This window comes from Cynocephalus volans, chromosome 3 (assembly GCF_027409185.1).
Source record: "Cynocephalus volans isolate mCynVol1 chromosome 3, mCynVol1.pri, whole genome shotgun sequence".
NCBI lineage: Eukaryota > Metazoa > Chordata > Mammalia > Dermoptera > Cynocephalidae > Cynocephalus > Cynocephalus volans.
Genome location: NC_084462.1, coordinates 169,529,931 through 169,554,133, shown reverse-complemented (window position 1 = coordinate 169,554,133; position 24,203 = coordinate 169,529,931). Strand labels below are relative to the sequence as shown.

The window sequence follows — 24,203 nt, the reverse complement described above, 5'->3', positions numbered from 1 at the left end:
GGCTACAAGGTAGGGACACAGCAACAGACAAGACAAAATTCTTGCCCTTCTAGGGTTTATTTCTAGTCAGGGTGAGGGGTGACGGAATATTTTAGTGCTGAATGTATGTTGGTGACATTAAAGACAATGCCTTCCAGTGTCAGAAGCAAACTCCTATTAGGGTTGAATGATCGGAGTTTACTCCTGTTACATTAGGCAAAAACAAAGTTTACCTAATCGCATTTTCTTCATCTCCTCAGCACATCACCAGTCCTCCCACCAGCCACATCTGTTTTTCCATCACATGGTGATTTGCGTGTAAGTGCTGTAAAATCTCCCTTCTTCAGAATAATTCTGTGTGCAATGGAAAACAGTATATTCTAGCTTTTAAAATTATAGCCCTGGAGCTTGAATTTCCTCTTCACTCTTGAGATGACCAAATCTGCTCATAGATGTATGATGAGGAAGAAAAGTCAGAAAACATAAAGCATTTTATCCTGTTTCATGCCAAATATAAACATGACACTGCTCCATTCATTGTGTGAATAAAATGTCACTCTAAGCTTTATGAATAAACTTTCTCATTTTAAGACTTCTTGGTAACACTGTGCCTGTTTTATGATGGGAAGTTTTGGCAAAGCCAACAAGAACAATTAGAAGTTAATACAGTGAGAGTGAAGGTTATTTACTGAGAAAACCAGGCAAAGGGATTCCCTTCTGTATAGGCACTCCACATCTCAATAAGTGAATAAACACACATACATTATTACCAGAAGCAGTTTATTCTAAACATTACTTTTCTAGGTTATCCATTTGACTCACCCTCTGAGATTTATAATTCAACCATACCAGTCTAGAGTGAAAGAAAAAACGCCCTTTATCTAATCCAATTCCTTGGGAAAAAATACTTAGGCAATATTAAGAATCTTCAGTTATCTAATTTAATAAAAGGTATGATTTATAGTCTGTAGTTGGTAACATGTGATACTGATTATTTCTAATCCCTTAAAAGAGATCTGACATTCTGCTTTTGGTCCTGTATAGCATGAAATTGTCATGTATATTTTACCAAAAGAAGTAACAAGAATAATGGACTCTGCAATCTGCAATCATTTTATACTAACACACTGCAACATGGCTTTGCCCTGGGGCAGAGAAGTAGGGATTTTTCCCTACTTCAAAAGAATGAAAAATTATCGTCATTCTATCCAGAGCCATTATAGACTTCAGAGACTTTGGCATGAAATATTCAGAAAGTTTATTTTAAAATTCAATATTTTAAAAGCCTGCTTTAAAACTATTACAGTGATTAGTGTCTCTCTTGCTTGGGCCAGTCTTTGCTTTAAAAAGCCCTAGGTTGTGGTTGATAGTATTTGTTGTTTCAACAAAATATATTTGCATCAACCACAGAAGCTACATGTAAGGCATGTAATGCATTATTTCAGAATGGCCCCAGAGAGGAATGTGACTGGTCCTCATCAGTTCTCCTTTCATACACACTTTAAAATGAACATTCCTTTTACCAGTAATGGTTTGGATGTTGCTTATGCTATGATTTTGTCCACTGACATGTGTTGTCTTAACCATGTGGAATGGGTGCCATTTCTCTGCTCCCGGTTCAGGGAACCGTTCCCCTGTCTCAGCAGTTCCAGACACACACACAGGGACAACCCAGCTGAGGCCACCCACACCCTTGGCCGCCCAGCCAGAGGCTCACATCAGTCTTCATAGGAGTCAGAAAAGCGTATCGTGTGTTGGTGAGGATCTAACAGCACTTCTGAGGCCATGAATGAAACCAGTGAAAACTTCTGGAGCTAGAATTAACCATATGGAAGCTGCATATATAACCACTTCTCTCTGGAATATCCTATTTACGTAGGGAGGCAATGTGGGATAGAGCATAGATCCCTGGTTTGAGAATTTAACGATCCTGGTTTGAGTTCCAACACTGCTACTTACGAGCTGCAGGATCTGGAGAAAACTGCCGAGCCTCCTCGAGGTTCAGTGTCTCTGTCGGTAAAATGGGCCCATCGCAGCATAAAGACTCAGTGAGCCAAGGAATGCAAAGGCAGCGCTAGGCAGGATGTCAGTCGTTGTTCCAGTCATTTCTATTTATTCCTGAGACATTTTTCTTATTCATTTGTTTATCCCACATTTCTGTTATGTATGCTTATATATTTTTTGATATATCACAGAAAGATACGCGCAGGATAACTAGAAAAAACAGTCTTTCCTCCTTTTCTTACATAACCTGTGCTTTGGCTTCATTAACGGAGAGAAAAGACAACCAACGGAGTGGGAGAAAATATTTGCAAAATATACATCTGATAAAGGATTAATATCCAGAATATACAAGGAACTCAAACAATTTAACAGCAAAAAAAAAAAAAAAAAACAGTTAAAAAAGGACAAAGGAGCAGAATAGGCATTTCTCAAAGGAAGATACATGAATAGCCAATGGACACATGAAAAAATTCTCAAAATCACTCAGCATCAGGGAAATGCAAATCAAAATAACTTTGAGATAGCATCTCCCTCCAGTCAGGATGGCTGATATACAAAAGACTGAGAATAATAAATGCTGGGGAGGACGCGGAGAAGAACTTTCCTACACTGTTGGTGGGACTGCAAAATGGTGCAGCCTTTATGGAAAATGGTATGGAGGTTCCTCAAACAATTACAGATAGATCTACCATATGACCCAGCTATTCTACTGCTGGGTATATACCCAGAGGAATGGAAATCATCATGTCAAAGGGATACCTGTACTCCCATGTTTAGCAGCGCTGTTTACAATAGCCAAGAGTTGGAACCAGCCTAAATGCCCATCATTAGATGAGTGGATAAGAAAAATGTGGTAAATATACACAATGGAATACTACTCTGCTGTAAAAAAGAATGAAATACTACCATTCGCAGCAACATGGATGAACTTAGAGAAACCTATGTTAAGTGAAAAAAGCCAGGAACAGAAAGAGAAATAGGGCTGGCCCCGTGGCTCACTTGGGAGAGTGTGGTGCTGATAGTGCTGAGGCCATGGGTTCAGATCCTGTATAGGGGTGGCCGGTGCACTCACTGGCTGAGCGTGGTGTGGACGACACCGAGCTGAGGGTTGCGCTCCCCTTACCGGTCAGAAAAAGAAAAAAGAAAAGAAAAGAAAAATACCACACGTCCTCACTTATATGTGGGAGCTAATAAAAATAAGTAAATACACAAATGAGCAGGGGAAGACACAACAATCACAATAATTCCTTGAACTTGTTAAGTGAACAGATATGATGTTGATGGTCGGGCAGAGGGGAGGGGAGGGAGTGTGGAAATGGAGGAATTGGTGAAGGGACATGAAAATCAACTACATTGTATACCAATAAAGTAAAATAGATAAAACATTTTACACTAAAAAAAATTCCTTTAAATATGTTGAATATGGTATTTCTGTAGATTTTAATAAATACCCTTTCTTTCCTCCCCACCTTAAGTAATATAAGAGAAAAATGTAGGCATCAATCTTAGCCTTCAAGGAGATGAAAATTAGTAAGTTACTCTCTCACACAGACATGCAAAAATGTAACAATCCTAATGTGCTTTTGATGCATAGGTGCTGAGGAGAATAATGGGTAAATAACTTTTTGTTTCATTTTCCAGGGAAGTAGATCAAGACTCAGACGGTCATGTGAGCTTTAGAGACTTCGAATATGCCATGAAGTATGGACAGAATGAAGCTTAACTCTTGTGAACCACTTTTGGCAATTCTGGGGAGATCAATAGATTATAATGTATTTAAAGGTCAAACAGACTCCACTCCACTACTGATGTAATGCTACAGACTTGTGATTAAACTCTTAATCATAGCGTTTGGATGCTGATTAAATATGGTACTGTGTCTCAGGATCCTAGAGGTGGCCGGTACCAGGGGTCTCCTTCCCTGTGGCTGGCAGCCCCGAGTCATGCTGCTGCTGCTGGCACTGCCACTCAGTGGTCTCGTCACCCCCACCCTCTCCACACTGCAGGCCGGGGTGCCCCACTCACCTCGTTTACTAGTCCTCAGCACCCCACCCTGGGTCCCTGATTCTCATCAGCTCCTAATGTCTGGAGCGGGCAGCATTTTCCCACCAGTTGTGCCAGTTTCCTTCATTGGCTCGACTTTGGCTGAACAGATAATAGCACCAATGTGTACTGAGTGCTTACTGTGTTCCAGGCAATGAGCAAGGACTTAAGGACTCAACAAAGACTTAAGACTTCTCTAAGTAAGTACCCACATGAAAGCCATCATTGCAGAGTGGCCCCAGGGCACTGGCTGATTGGGCTAACACAGGTAAGCCCTCTTCTGCTGTTTGCAGAGGAAGAAGAGTGCAGTAAGGGTATTGGGGGACAAAAGATGCATTTGCAGAACCTTTAGGATGGCCTGGGGTTCTTACTGCGGAGAAGCAAGCCCTGGGCTGCCCCTCTGCCCTGTGCTGCATACTCCCCAGTTCTGGGTGGTTCTGTCCTGCACCCAGGGGCTTAGCCTCTGGGGATTCACATTCTCCAAGCCCTGTCTGTCCCCCTGGGCTCTGGTGACTGCTGCAGTGGAGCACAAACTGCAACACTGGACATCCAGCATTTATTTAAAATAATTCCAAAACACTAGTATCAATGCTAATATTTTATAAATGTTCAGAATTCATAACACGAACAACATTAGTAAAACAATATTTAATATCACATTTTTAAAGTGTTAGACATTTAAAGGTCAAGTAAAAATATGAATTTGTAAAATAGAAACATTAAACAAGCATCATTCTTGTATTAGTCTGTTTCTGTTGCTTATAACAAAATACACAGAACTGGGTAATTTAGAAAGAAAATGAAATTTATTGCTTACAGTTTCAGAGGCTAGAATGTCCAAAGTCCAGGGAACACTCATGGTGAGGGTCTTCCTTGGTGGTGGCTTTACAGCTGCACAGGGTTCTCACATGGTAGAAAATGATGGAGCAGAGAGAGCAGAGACTAACTTCCTCACTCCCTCTTTCTAAAACCTCCAAACCATGCCCCTGACCGCCATAATAATGCATTCACTACTACACAGTTCTGCAATCTAGTCACCTCTTCAAGGCCCCACCTTGCAACTACTAGAATAGGATTTCCCACCCTCAACAGTTACAGTGGGGATTAAGTTTCGGGGGGACATTCAACCCAAGGCAATTCTCATACAAATTATTAGCAGAAAACATTAATAAAAATAAAGTTTTAAATTGTCATAAATAAGAGGAGCCTACAGAGACATGACAACTAAATGTAATGTGTCCTGGATGGAATCCTGCAACAGAAAAAGGACATTAGGTAAAAATAAATCAAGTATGGACTTTAGCTAATCATAATGTATCGATATTGGTTCATTAATTGTGACAAATATACCATATTCATAAAATGTTAATAATAGGGGAAACTGAGGGTTTATGGGAACTCTGTACTATTTTCACAATATTTCTGTAAATCAAACTATTCCAAAATTAAAAGTTTATTTAAAAATTAGTCTTATTCAGAAATTAATAAACTAAACTTTATCTAAAATGAAGAAAACTTTGAAAATCATTAAGAAGTACAAATGAAATATTATTTCAAAAACAGAGTGGATCGATGGTATCATTGAGTAACATGGTATTTTTGTACAAATTGTTTCAGTTGATGAAAAGCCGTTTCTGAATTTGGGTAGAGTTTTGTTCAACAAGTATTTTCATTATAAATTGAATAAGTGAGCCATTGGTTCTGATCTCAAAATATAAATGATACAGATTTTAGATTTTTAAAATATCAAAATTAGAGTAATATAGCAACAAAATGCCATTATTTCAGTAATCACCAGAATACCAAAACCTCGCATTGCCATCAGTATTTGGACCTCATTTCTCCCAGAAAACATGACAAGGGAAAGAGAGGGGTCACTTCCTGCAGTTGAAGTGGGAGGCAAGAGGCCAGGTTGGGAACAGCTATTGGGCAACTCCCTTGACCCTGGATTAGTCAAGGCTCTTTTTGGTCTCAGTGACAGACACCTACCCGGATGAGCTTAGACTGCAAGGGAATCTACTGGAAAACATGGGGCTGGCTTATGCAGTCGAATGGCCTGAGGATGTGCATCTATGCAAGCTGATCAACTCAGTCTCTTCCCTGGGAAAACATCAGGAGTGACAGTGACTGAGACATAGCCATGCTCCTCTGAGTGGCTGGGGGAGTGGGTGTGATTTGGGAGTGAGTGGCAGACACGCTTTCTACCACATGGCCTAGAAAACCAAGGCAGCTGATTTGTAATGAAAGCAGAGGGGGAAAAAAAAAGACACCAAGAAGGCAGCAGGAAAGGAGACAGAGTAGCCCTGTGGTGCTTGGTTTCTGGTTAAAGCTTGTGTGCAAGGCCCAGTCATACCCTTTGGGTCCTGTGAGATAACCCTGAATCCTTCCAATAAGTCTCTCTGCCGAAGCCAGCTGGAGTTACTTTCTATTATTTAAAATCAAGAGAACCCTAACAGTTGCAGGCATAGAGCCAAGGACTGAGTCCTAGGTAACATTAGCATTTACTGGGGTAGCAGAGAAGTCTTCTACAGAGACGAAGAAGAAACACTGAAGATGGAAGAGGAAGCTGTTACCACTTCTGTCTGTTTTTCCTGCCTTTACCTGACCTCTCACTGTCATCCAGCTTCAGTCTTCTCTGTTGCAACAGCTCCCAAAGAGGTCACCAGAGAGCTACTTATGGCCAAACCCACCAGCCGCTCTCAGACCTCACGGCACACGTCCCTTCTCCTGGGTCTGTACTGACAGCTGCACCTTTGAAACCCTTCTCTTTTCACCTCCATGACGTAGGTTTCTCTCAGTATTTCTGTGCCCATTTTTCCCACCTCTTGCTGTTTCCTCTCCTGCAACCATCCCCAAGAATTACAAGATTGTGGTTAGCCAAGCATCTTGATCAGCACATTCTCCAAGGATGATTTCATCTCGTGCCAAGATTTCACTACTGCCTTAATGGGTATGACTCCACAAGCAAATCTTCATCTTTAGTCTTGACCTCTGCTCAACTCCAGACCTGAGTTTTCATTTGCCTGTCGGACATTTCCACCTCAGTGCAAACTCATTGTACTAAAATTAGATCCATTGTCCCAATTTTCAAAATTGGTTTCCCACTGTGTTTTCCGTTCTGTCTATAGCATCCCCCCCCCCACCAACCAAGCTGTCCCCCAAGCCAGCTGCCTCAGCTCTTTTCCAGTCTCCCCCACCTTCCTTACCCCGACATCAGTCACTGAACCCTTTTGAGCCCATCTCCCTAAAACATCCATGACATTTTTTCCCATTCCATCCTGATCTCTCTGCCCACGTATTTCCTTCCTCCAGTCACTTGTGCTTCTATGTGCTTCTACTCATTCATACCAAGACAGTAAAGACGGGCGAGTGAGAAGCAGGCCCCGCTGCCAAGAAATTTCAGTCTAGCATGTCAGTTATCTTCCCAAAGCACGGACAAAATTACTTTTTCCCTATTCAAAAGCTTCCGGTGGCCACTTTTTCTGTTGGATAATGTCTAAATCTGTAATGCGCCATTCAGAGCCTCTATAACCTCTGTAATCTGGTGTCAATTTTTACTTTCAGTTTCATTTTTGCAACTACCTTTACCACACCACCCCACGACCAGGTAAACTCACACATATACACAGAGTCCCTTCACCTAAAAACATCAAAATGGGAATAGATCTTTGCCCCAAATAGAAAAGTAGCAAGTAATCTTGGAATTAATATCTGACCAAATAATAGGAAAATGCAACTATTGAAAACAACTCATTTTAAAAACCATATTGGACCACATCCATCCTGATGAGCGTTTTCCCCTTACAGCTGTCACCTTGGGAACGGAGTAGGGGGACTAATTCTGCTAGGTATTTTGTATGTTTTATTTTACTTTTAAAATGATTGAGATAGATATTAGTCATCCTCTTTTATAAATGAGGAGATAGTCTGAGGAAGTCTAAGTAACTTGGCTCAGGCCAAGTGATGGGGATGGGGTTGGAGTGTGTGTCAGGTAGTGATTCAAACCTGTCAGCCTCGCTGAAACCATACCTTTCCTAGTATGCACATCACCTCCACTGGGAAAACCATCTATGACTCTGGTCCATATTCTATGGTGGCACTTTGTTTTTGACCCAGAATGAGTTCACCCAGATTCACTGACCAACCCAGGTCAAACACAATCCAGGTCTAGCACAAAGTAGATATTAAAATTCAATTCCTATCTTACGCATCAGCACACTTAACTAGAATTATGTTGGACCCACTTTCAAAAGACAAAGATTAAAATATGCTGCAGGCTCTAAAGGCAATATTCAAAAAGGAACTATAGAAAAGCTCTGAACAATGGAAACACCTTTGAAATAGGTATGCATTCTCACTGGGTCACACTGATGTGCTTACATTCCAAAGTGTATTTCACCAACCACTCTACTAGGTGTTCACACTTCACTTACAGAATTGTAATTTAGGATTAATAAAAACAAACTGTTGGTTACTTTCCTTTTTCTTATCTTGTAACTTTTGAGAAATTTGTTTGGAACTGCAGAATTAGGCAGTTAAAAAAAAGCCTCATACACACACACACATTAAAATTCAATGGCATTAGGATAGCAGCTCACAAAGTGACCTTTCTCACAAAACAAATTTAAATTGGATTGGCCACATGGATTGAAAAGTAGCCTAAACAATTTAACATAATAAAATATAAAGTTCCCAATGGAAATTTCTCTTAGATTATTAAGTTGACAAAATACTCAAAAATGTGAATAAAAAAGAACATTACTCAAAGTTCAGAGAAAATGCAGAATAATTTATATGAAAACATAAACTGAAATTCAAATATACTCCCTATTTTGTGGTTTACTGATCCTTGAAAAACAAAAACTCAAAGGACAGCACCACAGTTAAGTTGGCTGAAGTATATAACTTCAGAAAGAGCAATTCCAATAATATCGAATTTATAGAAAGAAATTTACCAAGGGGCTGGAAATATATCACATGTATTGTCACTGTAAGGTAAAAGCCAGGTTTGGCATCTTTTTTACAGTAACACCCCCCCCGCCCCCCGTCCACAGTTTTGCTTTTCAAAGTTTCAGTTATCCATGATCAACTGTGGTCTGAAAATATTAAATGGAAAATCCCAGAAAGAAACAATTCATAAGTTTTAAATTTTGCGCCATTCTGAATAGCATGATGAAATCTCGTGCTGTCCTGCTCTGTCCTGCTGGGCGTGGGAATCATCCCTTTCAGCGTATCCATGCTGTAAACACTACCTGCCCATTAGTCACTTAGTAGGCATCTTGGTTGTCAGATCAAAAAAACCTCATATATACAGCGTTTGGTACTACTCGCAATTTCATGCGTCCACCAGGGGGCTTGGAACGTATCCCCTGGGGATAAGGGGGACTACTACATTTTAAATAAGGAAACCAAACTTGATTTTAAACGGTGTCCCTAAGGTCAAATGGGTCAGAAATAGTGCTTGAATCAATTTCTTTACAAAGATTTCCCTATTGCAACTGCTGTTAGACTGCTCACGGGATGGGCTTTGTTCATTCTCCTTTTTTCCTTCCTCCCCTCCTTCCTTTTTCCTTCTTTCCATCCCTTCTTCCTTTCTTCCTTCCCTCCTTCCTTTCTTTTTCCCTCCTTCCTTCCCTCCATTTACAGTCCCACCAACAGTGTAGGAGGGTTCCCCTTCCTCCACATCCTCAGCAGCATTTGTTATTCTCTCTTTTTGATAATGGCCACTCTAACTGGCATGCAGTGATATCTCACTGTGGTTTTCATTTGCATCTCCCTGATGCTGAGTGATGTTGAGCACTTTTTCATGTGTCTGTTGGCCATTTGTATATCTTCCTTTGAGAAATGTCTGTTCAGCTCCTTTGCCCATATTTGATCAGGCTACTTGTATTTTTACTGTTAAGCTGTTTGAGTTCCTTGTATATTCTGGATATTAACCCCTTGTCAGATGCTTAGTTTTTGGCTTTTTTATACCATTCTGTAGATTGTCTTTTCACTCTGTTAACTGTTTCTTTTGCTATGCAGATTCTTTTTAGTTTGATATAATCTCATTTGTTTAGTTTTTCTTTTCTTGTTTGTACTTTTGGAGTCGTATTCATAAAGTCTTCCCTCAGTCCTTCTTCCTCTACTTCCTTTAGAGTTTCTCCTATGTTTTCTTTTAGTAGTATTATAATTTGGGGTCTGATATATAAATCTTTAAGCCATTTTGAGTTGATTTTGGTATATGGTGAGAGGTCTGGGTCTAGTTTCATTAGTCTACATATGGATGTCCAGTTTTCCCAGCACCACTTATTGAATAGGCAGTCCTTCCCAATGTATATTCCTGTTGCCCCTGTCAAATATCAGTTGACTATAAGAGTGTGGGTTGATTCCTGGGTTCTCTGTTCTGTTCCATTGGTCCAAGTGTCTGTTTCTATGCCAGTACCATGCTGGTTTGGTTACTATGGCTTTGTAGTATAATTTGAAGTCAGGTAGTGTAATGCCTCTGGCTTTATTTATTTATTTATTTTTGCTGAGGTTTGCTTTGGCTATTTGGGGTCTTTTGTTGTTCCATATGAATGTTAGGATTTTTATTTTTCTATTTCTGTGAAGAAAGTCATTGGTATTTTGGTGGGAATTGCATTGAATCTGTAGATAGCTTTGATTAGTGTGGACATTTTTACAATGTTAATTCTTCCAATCCAGCAGCATGGAATGTCTTTCCATGTTTTTGGGTCCTCTTTAATTTCCTTCAGCAGTGATTTGTAGATCTCATTGTAGAGATCTTTAATGTCCTTTGTTAAATTGATTCCTGGGTTGGTTTTTTTTTTTTTTTTTTTTTTTTTTTATTTTGTTTTGATGACTATTGTAAATGGGCTTGCTTTCTTGATTTCTTTTTCTGCTAGTTCATCATTGGAATATAAGAACACTACTGATTTTTGCATGTTGGTTTTGTATCCTACAACATTACTGAAACTATTAATCAGTTCTAAGAGTTTTTTAGTAGAGTCTTTAGGTTTTTCTATATATAGGATCATGTCATGTGCAAACAGGAACAATTTGACTTTGTCTTTTCCAATCTAGATGTTCTTTATTTCTTTCTCTTCCTTGATTGCTCTGGCTAGTACTTCCAATACTAGCCAAATACTGAAAGCTTTTCCCCATTCAGGATGATATTGGCAGTGGGTTTGTAGTATATGGCTTTTATTGTGTTGAGATACTTTCCTTCTATAAGTTATTTGCTGAGAGTCTGTATCATGAAGGGATGTTGAATTTTGTCAATGCTTTTTCTGCATGTATTGAGATAATCACATGGTTTTTGTCCTTATTTTTGTTGATGTGGTGTACACATTTATTGACTTGCATATGTCAAGCCAGCCTTGCACCCCTGGGATGAATCCCACTTGATCATGGTGTATAATTTTTTTGATGTGCTGCTGTATTCTGATTGCTAATACTTCATTGAAGATTTTTGCATCTATGGTCATCAGAGATACTAGCCTATAGTTTTCTTATTTTGTTATATCTTTGTCTGGTTTTGGTATCAGGGTGATGCTGGCCTCATAGAATGAGTTTGGGAGAATGGCCTCTGTTTCAATTTTTTGGAATAGTTTGAAGAGAATTGGTATTAATTCCTCTCTAAAGTTTTGGTAGAATTCAGCAGTAAAGCGATCTGGTTGTGAGCTTCTCTTTGTTGGGAGACTGCTGATGATGGCTTCAATCTCATTGTTTGTTATTGGTCTGTTCAGGTTGTCTTTTTCTTCTTGGTTCAGTCTTGGTAGTTTGCATGTGTCCAGACATGTATCCATTTCCTCCAGGTTTTCAAATTTGTTGGCGTACAGTTGTTTATAATAGCCTCTAATGATTCCTTGTATTTCTGTGTTATCAGTTGTAATGGCTTCTTTTTTATTTCTGATTTTTGTTATCTAGGTCTTCTCTCTTCATTTTTTTTAGTTAGCCTTGCTAATGGCTTATCTATATTGGTTATCTTCTCAGAAAAACAACTTTTTGTTTCATCCATCTTTTGTATCATTTTGGGGGTCTCTATTTCATTTAGTTTTGCTGTGATCATAATTGTTTATTCCTGTCTACTGATTTTGGGATTGGATTATTCTTGTTTTTCTAGTTCTTTTAGGTGTACCATTAGGTTGTTTATTTGAAAACTTTCTCTTATTTTGTGTAAGCATTTATTGCAATAGACTTCCCTCTTAGCACTGCTTTTGCACTATCCCACAGGTATTGGTATGATGTGCCTTTATATTTGTTAGTTTCAAGAAATTCTTTGATTTCCTGTTTAATTTCTTCTTGGACCAATAGGTCATTCAGGAGCATGTTGTTTAATTTCCATGCATAGTTGTATAGTTTACTGAGTTTCACTTGTTGTTGATTTCTAGTTTTAATCCTTTGTGGTCTTAAAAGATACTTGAAATGATTTCATTTTTAAAAAATTTGTTGAGACTTTATTTGTGGCCTAACATGTGTTCTATCCTGGAGACATTCCATGTGCTGATGAGAAGAATGTATATTCTCTAGTTGTTGGATGAAATGTCCTGTAGATATCTGCCAGGTCCAATTGGTCTAAAGTGTAGTTTAAGTCGTGTGTTGCTCTGTTGATTTGTTGCCTAGATGATCTTTCCAGTGCTGCCTGGTGTTCAGGTCCCCTACTTTTACCATATTGGGTTCTTTCTCTTTCTTTAGGCCTAATAGTGTTTGCTTTATATGTCTGGGTGCTTCAGTGTTGGGTACATATATATTTATGACTGTTATGTCTTCTTGCTGGATAGATCCCTTTACATTATATAGTGGCCTTCTTTGTCTCTTTTTATGGTTTTTGGTTTAAAGTCTATTTTATATATTATGAGAGCAGCTACTCCTGCTTGTTTTTGGTTTCCATTCATGTGGTATATCTTCTTCCATCCCCTCACTATTTCTTTACATGTGAGGTGAGTCTCTTGAAACAGCATATAGTTGGGTCGGTCTGTGCCTTTTGAGGGGGAACTTAATCCACTTACATTTAGGTTGTTATTGAAAGTTATTGTCTTACTCCTGACATTTTACTGATTTTTGTTTGGATATTTTAAATATCTTTTGTTCCTTTCTTCCCCTTTTAATTTTTGTCTTTGATGTTCATTGGTTTTTTGAGGTGGTAAGATTTAGTTTCTTTCTCTTTGTCATTTCCATTTTAGTTCTACCAGTGGGTTTTATTCCTTCTCGTGTATTCATAGTAGTGATTATAATTTTTCAGATTACAGTTGCAGGACTCCTTTAAGGGTTTCTTGCAGGTCTGATTGTGTGGTGGTGAACTCCCACAGCTTTTATTTGTCTGGGAAACACACTATTTTCCCCTCTTTTCTGAAGGATAGCCTTGCTGGGCACAGTATTCTTCACTGGCAGTTTTTTTCTTTTAGTATTTTGAATATATCATCCCATTCTCTTCTGGCACATAGAGTTTATGTGGAGAAGTCTGCTATGGGCTCCCTTATAGGTGACATGATGATTTTCTCTTGCTTCTTTTAGGATTTTCTCTTTGTCTTTGAACTTTGTTACTTTGACTATAATGTGTGTTGGAGAGGATCTTTATGGGTTGAACCCATTTGGGGATCTTTGAGCCTCCTGGATTGAAGGTCTGTGTCTCTCCCTATACCAGGGAAGTTTCCCATTATTATTTCATTGAATAGGTTTTGAATACCTTTTCCTTTCTCCTCCTCTTCTGGAACATCCATGATTCAAATGTTTGTGCACTGAAGGTGGTCTGTTAGTGCTCTTAGATTTTCTTCATTTAAAAATATTCTTTCCTTTTTTTTGTCTGCCTTGGTTATTTTGAGAAGACTATCTTTGATATCAGAAACTCTTTCTTCTGCTTGTTCTAGCCTCCTGCTTGAGCTCTTGGTTGTGTTAAGTTCTGCTATATTCTTTTTTAAGATATTAATCTCTTTGTAAATTTCCTCTCTCATGTCCTGGATTTTTTTTTTCTCATTTCATTATGTTATCTATCTGAGTCTTCTCATATATCATGGAGTTTCCTTAATATTGTTGCTCTGCATTCCTTTTCAGTCATTTTAAGGGTTTCTTGCTCTATAGGTTCTGGTAATAGAGAATTACTGTATTCTTTTGGTGGTGTCATATTTTCTTGGTTTTTAGTATTTCTAGTATTGCTATATTGATGTCTGGTCATCTGGTAGAGCAGTTGCTTCTTCTATTATTCTGGAGTGGGCTGTGAGGAGAGAGACATCCTCTTCTTTTTTGGGTCTCCACTCGTGACTCTCCTTATGACAATGCAGTCAAGTGGGCAGCAGGCTGCCAGCATAGTGGCTGTGGCTGCTACTGTGGTGGTGAGCCACCCTTGTGGTGGCAGTGGCTGTGGCACTGACTGTAGTGGGCAGAAGTGGTGTTTTCAGTGTGCTCCTGCCTTCTGCCTGATGGTGGGCACTGCCCACAGCTCCTGCCTAGGACCCCAGGTGTGCTTCTGCCTTCTGCTTGGTGGTCTATGGCACTTTATAGGACCTTCTGTCTGAACTCTCAAGGATGCCCTTCTGGGGCCAGGCCTTTGTCATAGGGAAGTATGTTCACAGCCTATTATATGATGTGGATTGGTTTCTGACAAAGAAGAGACCTCATATAAAGTACCTGCTTTTGAACTGCATTTTTCAAAAACAAGGATATGCCCATTTATTTGTTCAAATAACAAATACATAAACTGAATAACAGATTAATAATAAAATACTCTGTAGATAGTAGGGCTTCAAATTTTTATAAAAACTGGAGAAGTAAAACTTATTAAAATTTACATATTTCATTTTGTAATCTCCATAGTTATTTAAAATATCTCTGTAAATCTTCCAAAAAGCATGCAAATATCAAATTAATTTCAACAGAGGAAGATGAATAAACTTTTCAAATGGAAATTAGTTTCTAAGCAAATCAACAACTCCACTTAATAAAAGGAAATAAAGAACTGAAATTAAATATATAAGTTTAGCAACATAAATTCCATAAAAAATCAATAAAACAGGATATAAATACAAGGACACTTCAAAAAGTTTATGGAAAAACAGAATTGAAAGATAATGGAAATCTTTCCATTAACTTTTGTTTTATTGTTTAAATTTTTCCTTTTTTAAAAAAAGACTAAGATCATAGAAAATATGTTCTCTGACCATAATAACAGAAAGAAATTTAGAAAACTCACAAATGTGTAGAAATTAAACAACACTCTCCTAAATAAACAATGGATAAAAAAAGAAATCACAGGGAAATTAGAGAGTACTTTGAGATAGATATAAAAATGCAACATATCAAAATTTATAGGATGCAGAGCTTATGCAGTGCTTAGATGAAAACTCATACTTGTAAACACCTTACTAAAAATAAGAAAAACCTCAAATCAGTAATGTAAAATTCTATCTTAAGGAAATAGGAAAAGTAGAGCAAAATAAACCAAAAGTAAATATAAGTAGGAAATAACAAAAATTACAACAGAAATATAAGAAATAGGGAATTAAAAAACAATAGAGAAAAACACCAAACCAAAGTTGATTCTTTGAAAAGATTAACAAAATTTGTAAACTTTAAAAAAAAAGGCTTAAGTCTAGATAAAGAGAGGAGACTGGATTTACTAAAATCAGAAATAAAGTAGGGGCATTATCACATTGTCACTATGGCTTTTTGTGGTGGTAACATTTAGTTTCTTTGTCTTTCTTGTTTGCATTTTTGTTCTTGTGTATTCATGGTAGTGATTATTGATTTTTAGATTCCAGATGCAAGACTTCCTTGAGAATTTCTTATAGGGCTGGTGATGTGGTGGTGAACTCCTGCAGCTTTTGTTTGTCTGGGAAATACACTATTTTCCCCTCATTTCTGAAGCATGGCCTTGCTGGGTATAGTATTCTTGGCTGGCAGTTTTTTATTTTAGTATTTTGAATACATCATCCCATTTTCTTCTGGCCTGTAGACTTTCTAATGAGAAGTCTGCAGTTAGTCTGATAGGGATTTGCTTATAGGTGACTTGACACTTTTCTCTTGCTTCTTTTAGGATTCTCTCTTTGTCTTTGAGCTTTGCCACTTTGATTATAATGTGCCTTGAAGAGGATCTTCTTTGGGCCTCCTGGATCTGAAGATCCATGTCTCTCCCTATACCTGGGAAACTTTCTGTTATTCTTCATTGAATAGGTTTTCCATGGCTTTTTCTTTCTCCTCTTCTGGAACACCCATGATTTGAATGTTTGTGCACTTAAGATTGTCTGCTAGCTCTCTTAGATTTTCTTCATTTTTAAAAAATTCTTTTTTCCTTTTTTATTGTCCACCTGAGTTATTTCCAAAAAACTATCTTCAAGATCAGCAATTCTTTCTTCTGCTTATTCTAGCCTGCTATTTAAGCTATCAGTTGTATTTTTTATTTCATTAAGTGAATCTTTCAGTTCTATGAGTTCTGCTATATTCCTTTTTAAGGTATTAATCTCTTCGTAAATTTCCTCCTCATATCCTAGATTTTTTTTTCTTGTTTAATTATGTTGTGTAACAGTGTCTTCTCATATCTAAGTCAGTTTCTTTATGATTGTTGCTCAGAGTTCCTTTTTAGTCATTTCAAGGGTTTCTTGTTCTATTGGATCTTGTACTTGAGAATTACTGTATTCTTTTGGTGGTGTCATATTTTCTTAGTTTTTAGTATTTCTAGTATCTCTACATTGATGTCTGGTCATCTGGTAGAGCAGTTGCTTCTTCTATTACTCTGGAGTGGGTTTTGAGGAGAGAGATGTCCTCTTCTTTTTTGGGTCTCCACTGGTGACTCTCCTTGTGTCAGTACAGTTGAGTGAGCAGCAGACCACCAGCATGGTGGCTGTGGCTGCTGCTGTGGTGTCACCACTTTTTTGGCAGCTGTTGCTGTGGTGGTGGCTGTGGTGGGCCACATGTGTGGAAGTGGTGTTTTTGGCATGCTCTCTTGCCTGCTTTTGGGTGGAGGTTACTGACTTTGGCTCCTTCCCTAGGACTCCAGGCATGCTGTCTTACCTGCTTCTGGGATGGGGAGCTGTGGCCCTCAGCTCCTTGCCTAGGACCCTAGGCATGCTCTCTTGCATGTTTGCAGGCAGAAGGCTTGAACTGAATTTGAGTACATTCAAAAAACCAAGAAAAAGGTCCCTGGCTTTCTATTATACTGCTTTCAATACACAGTTCAAGGAAAGAAATCCTTTAGCTTTTGACCTATTGAAAAGAAAGCCCTTTATATTTCTTTTGAACTTGATAATTCCTCACAGTGCTGAGAAAGCTGTAAGGTGTCTACCATATGACCCAGCTATCCCACTGCTGGGAATATACCCAGGGCAATGGAAATCATCAAGTTGAAGGTATACCTGTTCCCCAGTATTCATTGCAGCACTCTTTACAATAGCTAAGAGTTGGAACCAGCCCAAATGTCCATCATCAGATGAGTGGATACAGAAAATGTGATATATCTACACCATGGAATACTACTCTGCTATAAAAACAAATGAAATACTGCCATTTGCAACAACATGGATGGGCCTAGAGAGAATTATATTAAGTGAAACAAGTCAGGCACAGAAAGAGAAATATCACATGTTCTCACTTATTGGTGGGAGCTAAAAATAAATAAATAAATACACAAACAACCGGGGGGGAGAGGAGGGAAAAAGATACAACAATTACAATTCCTTGAAGTTGATATGACAAGTGAACAGAAAGGAGATTGTTGGGAGGGAGGAGGGAGGGGGGTCTCAGTAATGGGCCACAATAATCAACCACATTGTATATTGACAAAATAAAATTAAATAAAAAATAAAGTGCTAAAGTAAAAAAAAAAAAAAGAAAAAGAAAGCTGTAAGGTGTCATCCACCCATAAAGTATAGTTCCTCGATTCTCCCTGGGGAAGCTCACAGAAGGCCTGTTAATGAATGGGGTTCACCAGCATACTGTGACGAACTTTCCATTGCTCTCTCTGCAGTCATGGTGGCCCGGCCTCAGCATGACACTGAATTGTAGTCTTGGAAAACCAGCATGGTCATTGTGTGTTTACTCAGGGACTAGTTTGGTTTTGCTAAATTAATGTTTTCTCATTAACTTTACGATGGCAAAAAGCCTAGTTCTTCCCTAAGCCTTTACTTCACGTACAGATCATATTCTTCTAAGTCCAGAAAGTTATCCTAATCACTCTAAGGCGGCTTTGACAATTCTGATACATTTCCTGAATTTTTAACTGCATGTATAAAATAATATATTCCGTTACCTTTTCTTGATGGGTCTTTCTAGGGGTTTATTACTTTCATGAATCTTCTCAAAAAATCAACGTTTGGGCTTTTTGCTTTTCTGTATTTTGTTTGTTTTTCATTTCATTATTTCTGCCCTTATCATTATTACTATTCCCTTTATTCTTTTTTGCTATTTTTTTTCTAGCTACTTGAGAGGCTAAGATCATTGATTTCCAGTATTTTTTCTTGTCTAATGCATGTACTTAAGGCTAAAAATGTCCTCTGAGCACTGCTTTAGCTTCATCTCACGAGTTTCGATATGTCTTATTTTCACTATCATTCTCTTCAAAATATTTTAAAATTTCTGCTGTGATTTCTTCTTTGACAAATGAGTTGTTCAGAAATGGTTGTCTTTCAATTCCCCAATGACCAAATACATCTTCCTGTATATTTCAACAAATGTTTAGGCATAATAAATTAAATCTATAATCTGTTAAGTCTTAATTCTCTCGCATATTACAATACTATTTATAAACTTGGATCTGGACTTAAAATCATAAACCTAAACCCATTTGTATTTTAAATTGGAATCACCAAGGGAATCTGTTCATCAGTCTGAAGCTGGGTTGTCTGATGTAGTAGCCACTAGCATGTGACTATTTAAATTTAATTTTAACAAATTAAAATTAAATAAAATTTAAAATTTTGTTTCTCAATGAATAGTTTTATTCAGTAGCTTTGCTTCCAGTGTCCAATAGCTGCAGGTGGTTAGTGGCTACCATATTGTGTAGAATAGAACACTCCCACCATTGCAGCAACTTGTATTAGACAATGTTCCCTAGACACTCCTGTAGGGTGCTGGACAGCCTTTAGATTGACTGCTCTGGGGTCAGGTGCCCATCCTGGTCCAATCAGCTGACAGAGTCATGTGGCACTAGTACAGTGATTTATGCAAACAGGACCCCATACAATGGAGCCATGGTGGGAACTCCTTGCAAAGGAATTGGGGAAGAGACAAACATCTTGCAGAAAACTGGTAAATGCCTGGTCACCCTTTGTCTTAGTCCGTTTGTGCTGCTATGACAAAATGCCTGATATTGGGCAGTTTATCAAAAACAGAAATTTATTTCTTACGGTTCTGGATGCTGGAAGTTCAAGATCAAGGAGGTGGCATCTGGCTAGGGCCTTCTTGCTGTATCATCTGATGGCAGGGGGGCGAGAGAGAGAGAGAGAGAGAGAGAGAGGCTGAACTTGCTCTTTTACAACAAACCCACTCCCAAGATAATGACATTAATCCATCCATAGGGCAGAGCCCTCATGGCCTAATCACCTCATAAAGATCCCATCTCTTAATACTGTTACCATAGCAATTAAATTTCAATGAGTTTTGGAGGGAACAAACAATAGCACCATCCAAGGCCCCATGCCTACATCACCTCCTGTGTGACAATTCTCCTACCTCCTTTAGAGGGTAGTCATACTTCTGGACTCCTAGAAGTCTCTTCAGAGTTCCCCTGTGTGTAGTATGATTGGTGTATTTCCATATCTGTCTCCAATTCTTGATTAAGAGCCTCCTGAAGGGTAGAACTATGTGTCTTTTTTGTCTTTTTGTCCTTAGTTCTTTGCACAGTGCCCAATGGGTAACAGGGCTTCGTACTGTCATGAATTCGAGGGAAATTTCTCTGCCAGGCAATGTGGTATGGAGCTATGAATAAAAGTCCTGAGTTATACTCTCCACTCAGTTCCTACCTCTTGTGATCTTCAACAAGTCAAACACTTTTCTTGGGCCTCAATTTCCTCTTCCTCATCAATTTCAGTGAGAGGGTTGACTTAGATAAGATTGCTTATTGCCTGTTTGTCTTAGTCCATCCAGGCTGCTGTAACAACCATATCATAGATATGGTGGCTTAAACAAAATACATTTGTTTTGCACAGTTCTGGAGGCTGGGGATTCCAAAATGAAGACACTAGCAGATTCAGTGGCTGGGGAGGGCCTGCTTCCTGGTTCATGAATGGCCACCTTCTTGCTGTTGAGAGACATGGCAAAAGGGTTGAGAGAGCTCTCTGGGGTCCTTTTCATAAGGACACTAATCCTATTCATGAGAGGTCCACTCTTATAACCTAATTATCTGTCAAAGACCCCACGTCTTAATGCTATCATATTGGGGGTTAGGATTTCAACATATGAATTTTGGTAAGACAGAAGTGATACATGCACCATTACACGTGACATGAGCAAAGGGTGCCATGGCCAGGGAAGCAGGAGAAATACCTGGTCAAAGATGGTAAATGGGTATTTTTTAAATGTAGGGGTTCATAGAACCTTCAAAATGCTAAAGTCTATATAGTATTCCAAGAAGTGGGTAGAACGTGCATAGTTTTTCAGACTTATTTGATGGGCCATGGAAATGTGCGTGTGTGTGTGTGTGTGTGTGTGTGTGTGTGTAGATAAAGAGCCATCATAAAGAACTGATGTTGCCTGGATCATACCTTGCTAAATGGTTATTTAGCTGATCTCTACAGGATCTTCCAGTTCAAAATCTCAAAAGTTTTTACGACCTTTGTGAAGATGCTGCCTAGAGTCTTCACAGTCCCGGTGCCTGACTCAGCTAGTGCTTTAGCTGTGAAAGCACAGAGCTGCACACTCAGCCTTCCAGTCCCTCAGCCCCCACTTCTCCATCTGCCTTCCACTCCCTGCCCCACCCAAGCAGAGAAACTGGAGCAACTTTTCTTAAAACGCCTGTCAAGAGGGAAGGGACTGGGGTGCATGCGCATTCAACTATGACCTCCGATAGGGAAGTAGAGTCAATGCTAATCTGAAAAAGCAACTGCTTTGAAAATCGAAGCATGAGACAGAATGATTTTATTTTCATTTACAATTGATTTGTTCAGTTCTACCACGTTTCTTTCATGATATCATGGGTGTCACTGTTTAATATATCTAATTTGAGCTATAACTTAATATGCCAGGATTTTATACTCATGAATTCTTAATGCACCAACAGATTATTAATGTTATGTTAATAAGAAAGCAATAATGAAATATTATACAGAGTTCTTACTCTATATATTATTAATGAGGCCTTTTGTGTTTTGGTGGTTCTGATTGATACTTTAACAATGTGGTTGCCAAATAGATTAGAAAATGTTCTTGCCTTCTCAACAGAAAGGCCCAAATCAGGCTACATGACTAGAAAATATTTGCAACAGGTAACAAAAATGGTCATGAGACATTGTGGGATAGGAGGCGATGAACTTATTTTAATCTCAGGTGTCAGGAATAGCAACATTCTTGTTGCTAAAGAGTGAAACAACCCTATTGGCTGCTTTGGGGAAAAAAAGTAGGAAAAATAGGGTTACCATGAAGCATAGTCCCATGCTGTGCTAGACTGATACTAAACACCGGTGTTTATTGCATGCCTGACTTTGGTTGACACCGTTCTCAGCACTTTGCACGCATCCAGCATTTACGTCTTGCAGCAACTGTAAGACGGAGGCGCGATCTTGATTCTCAGGAGGATAAGGCCCTTTAGTGCTAAGTAGCAGACCTGGGAGTTTGAAGCTGGACAGTCTGGCCCTGAGCCTCTCCTCATCCCCTCATCACTGAGAATGGAGACCCCCGGCCTTTCTGGACCGAACTTTGGGTTTGGAGAGGCACTGCAGATGTCTGGCCGATTGAGAAGAGACTCAGGTATTTCCAGTAGTGGAATCAGCTGCTGCATTTCAGAGGCCACTGCGGGTCTGATCAGGGTCCTCCCAGGCACCCATGTCGCTATGGGTGTAGTGGTCGAGACACCTCTCCCACTGATGCTGTGACTCTGTTGGAGGTGGCCACAGCCACACACTTGTCTAAAAGGCCACTTTGTTCTTCAGGAGGCCAGTGTCACCAGGGACACACACGCCCCCATCTTCCCTCGCCCTCCCCACACACCTACATAGTCTTCCATCTCTGCGATCAGCCCTGCACTGCCCTCGGTTGTTGGGGTTCTCTCTGCACCCCCCACCATTTCCCACAGGAGACTGTCCTCCTTTGCCCTTGGCGGGTGACCTGTGCTGTATTAGACTTTGTTCAAAGAGCTTGGGCTGTGTGTTCACCTCCTCAGGACACCCAGTGTGACTCAGGCGAGCGAGATGCACCCAGCCTCATCCCATCTCAGATCAGTAAGAGGAAGAGGCTCAGTAACCGGAGGATCCCAAGGCCCCACCAATAATGTCATGTCCCCACTGGTTTCTCTCCCACCGTCACAGGGCTTTGCCAGACACATCAAATGTGTGACAAACAAAACACCATTTTCTTTAATCATTTGATTTAGAAAATGAGAGAAATGATATAAAGTTGACTTAGCCAGTGCCCTTTCTGTGCAGAAAGAAAGTTCAATGCTGCTGTGATTCAAATAGTAACAGTATTTCAGTTTTAGTTTTAAGGGCTTTTTGTTGGTGTTTTTTTCTTTGCAGAGGCAGTGAGGAGAGTGACTAAAAGCTTATTCATTTCCACGGTTTTTCTTTTGGAAATGAACATGCTGGCACAATTTTAATTGGGTTTTAGTTGTTGTTGTTTTAATTCTCACAGTGATGGCTTGGCTATGTCGTTTGGGACTGCGAGGGAAACTGGCATCTGGTGTTTGAGGATTCTGGGGATTTGCACCATATTTATGTGTAATAACTATACAGTAAATAAACAGAATGAATAATTAAGTGAATAATGAGTTTCTCAGAAAAGAGGACTCCTCTAAAGACTTGGGCAGAAATCCTCACGTGTGTTCCGCCCGTTCCCGCGTGGCGATTCCACAGTCCTCACGCTCTGTCATTTCCCCTGCGGAAACCAGCAAGGACGCTTTCCAAGCTGAAATCAAACATGCCGTAATCAACATGGTTAGATACAAGTGAGGACAATTCCCTCGCTTTTGTATTTTCTTCCATTTGGAAGGATGTTGGATTTATATTTCTTAGAATAATCTTTTTTAACCCTAAAGAGATAAATTTGTCTCTTTAAAAAAAAAAAATCCATGAGATTAAATTTTATTAGTGTTTCTCTGAGGGACTGAAAACTTGAAATTCCAGGAATTCACTGTATCTAGTGAAATTACATAAATGAATGCTAATACCCATATTAGCCAATACAAGGTGCCCTTGCTTCTACATGCAACCCAGGCCTAAAGAGAATCTTCCCAGAGGTAAAACCCACTTGCATAATTACTGTCTCTTTCATGTGCATGTTCATCCCCTCACTCATATGTTTTCACTCCTCCATTCATTTATCCATTCATTCATTCAATATTTATCCAGCACTTACTATAATCCAGGCACTATGCCAGGCTCTGGGGATACCTGGCTGAGTAAAACCAGGTATCTCCAAGTTCCGACTCATAGAGCTTCATTCTTATCAGGAGATGGCAATCAGAATAAAACAGATTGCAGCTAAGACAGGGTCTTTGAAGGGGAGCGCATCAGTCTGCTTGGGTGGTCCTAACAAAATACCACAGACTGAGTGGCTTAAACAATAGAAACTTACTTACTCACAGTTCTGGAGATGAGAAGACCAAGATCAAGGTGTAGGGAGGGTTGTTTCTTCTGAGACCTCTCCTTGGCTTGCAGATGGCGGCTGCCTTCTTGTGGGGTCCTCACATAGTCTTTCCTCTGTGCCTGCCCTAGTGTCTCTTCTTACGTCCGAATTTCCTCTACTCATAAGGACACCAATCAGATTGAATTAGGAACAACCCTAATGACCTTGTTTAACTTAATCATTTATTTAAAGGCCCTATCTCCAAATACAGTCAAATTCTGAGGCAGCAAAGGTTAGGACTTCAGTGTATGAATTTGGAGGGGCTGGGGGGTTGGTGGGGGACACAATTCAGCCCATAACAGAGAGGTTTTGGGACAGATAGAGATTTTAATGGGGACAGGTCAGATACTCAAACAGGGACTTAAGGTGGGTGTATTGGTCCATTTCTCTTGCTTATAACAGAATACCTGAAACTGGACAATTTATTAGAAAAA

The 24,203-nt window shown here is 39.3% G+C and overlaps 1 protein-coding gene across 1 annotated transcript in view; it reads left to right on the top strand.

Annotated features, from left to right (window-relative positions):
- The window catches only part of EFCAB11 (EF-hand calcium binding domain 11), a 147,174-nt gene extending 143,367 nt beyond the window's left edge, over nucleotides 1-3,807 (top strand). The window contains exon 6 of the mRNA XM_063091785.1: nucleotides 3,625-3,807. Coding sequence (XP_062947855.1) covers nucleotides 3,625-3,706 — 82 coding nt within the window. The 3' untranslated portion in view covers nucleotides 3,707-3,807. The remainder of the gene's footprint in view (nucleotides 1-3,624) is intronic.
- The last annotated feature ends 20,396 nt before the right edge of the window (nucleotides 3,808-24,203 follow it).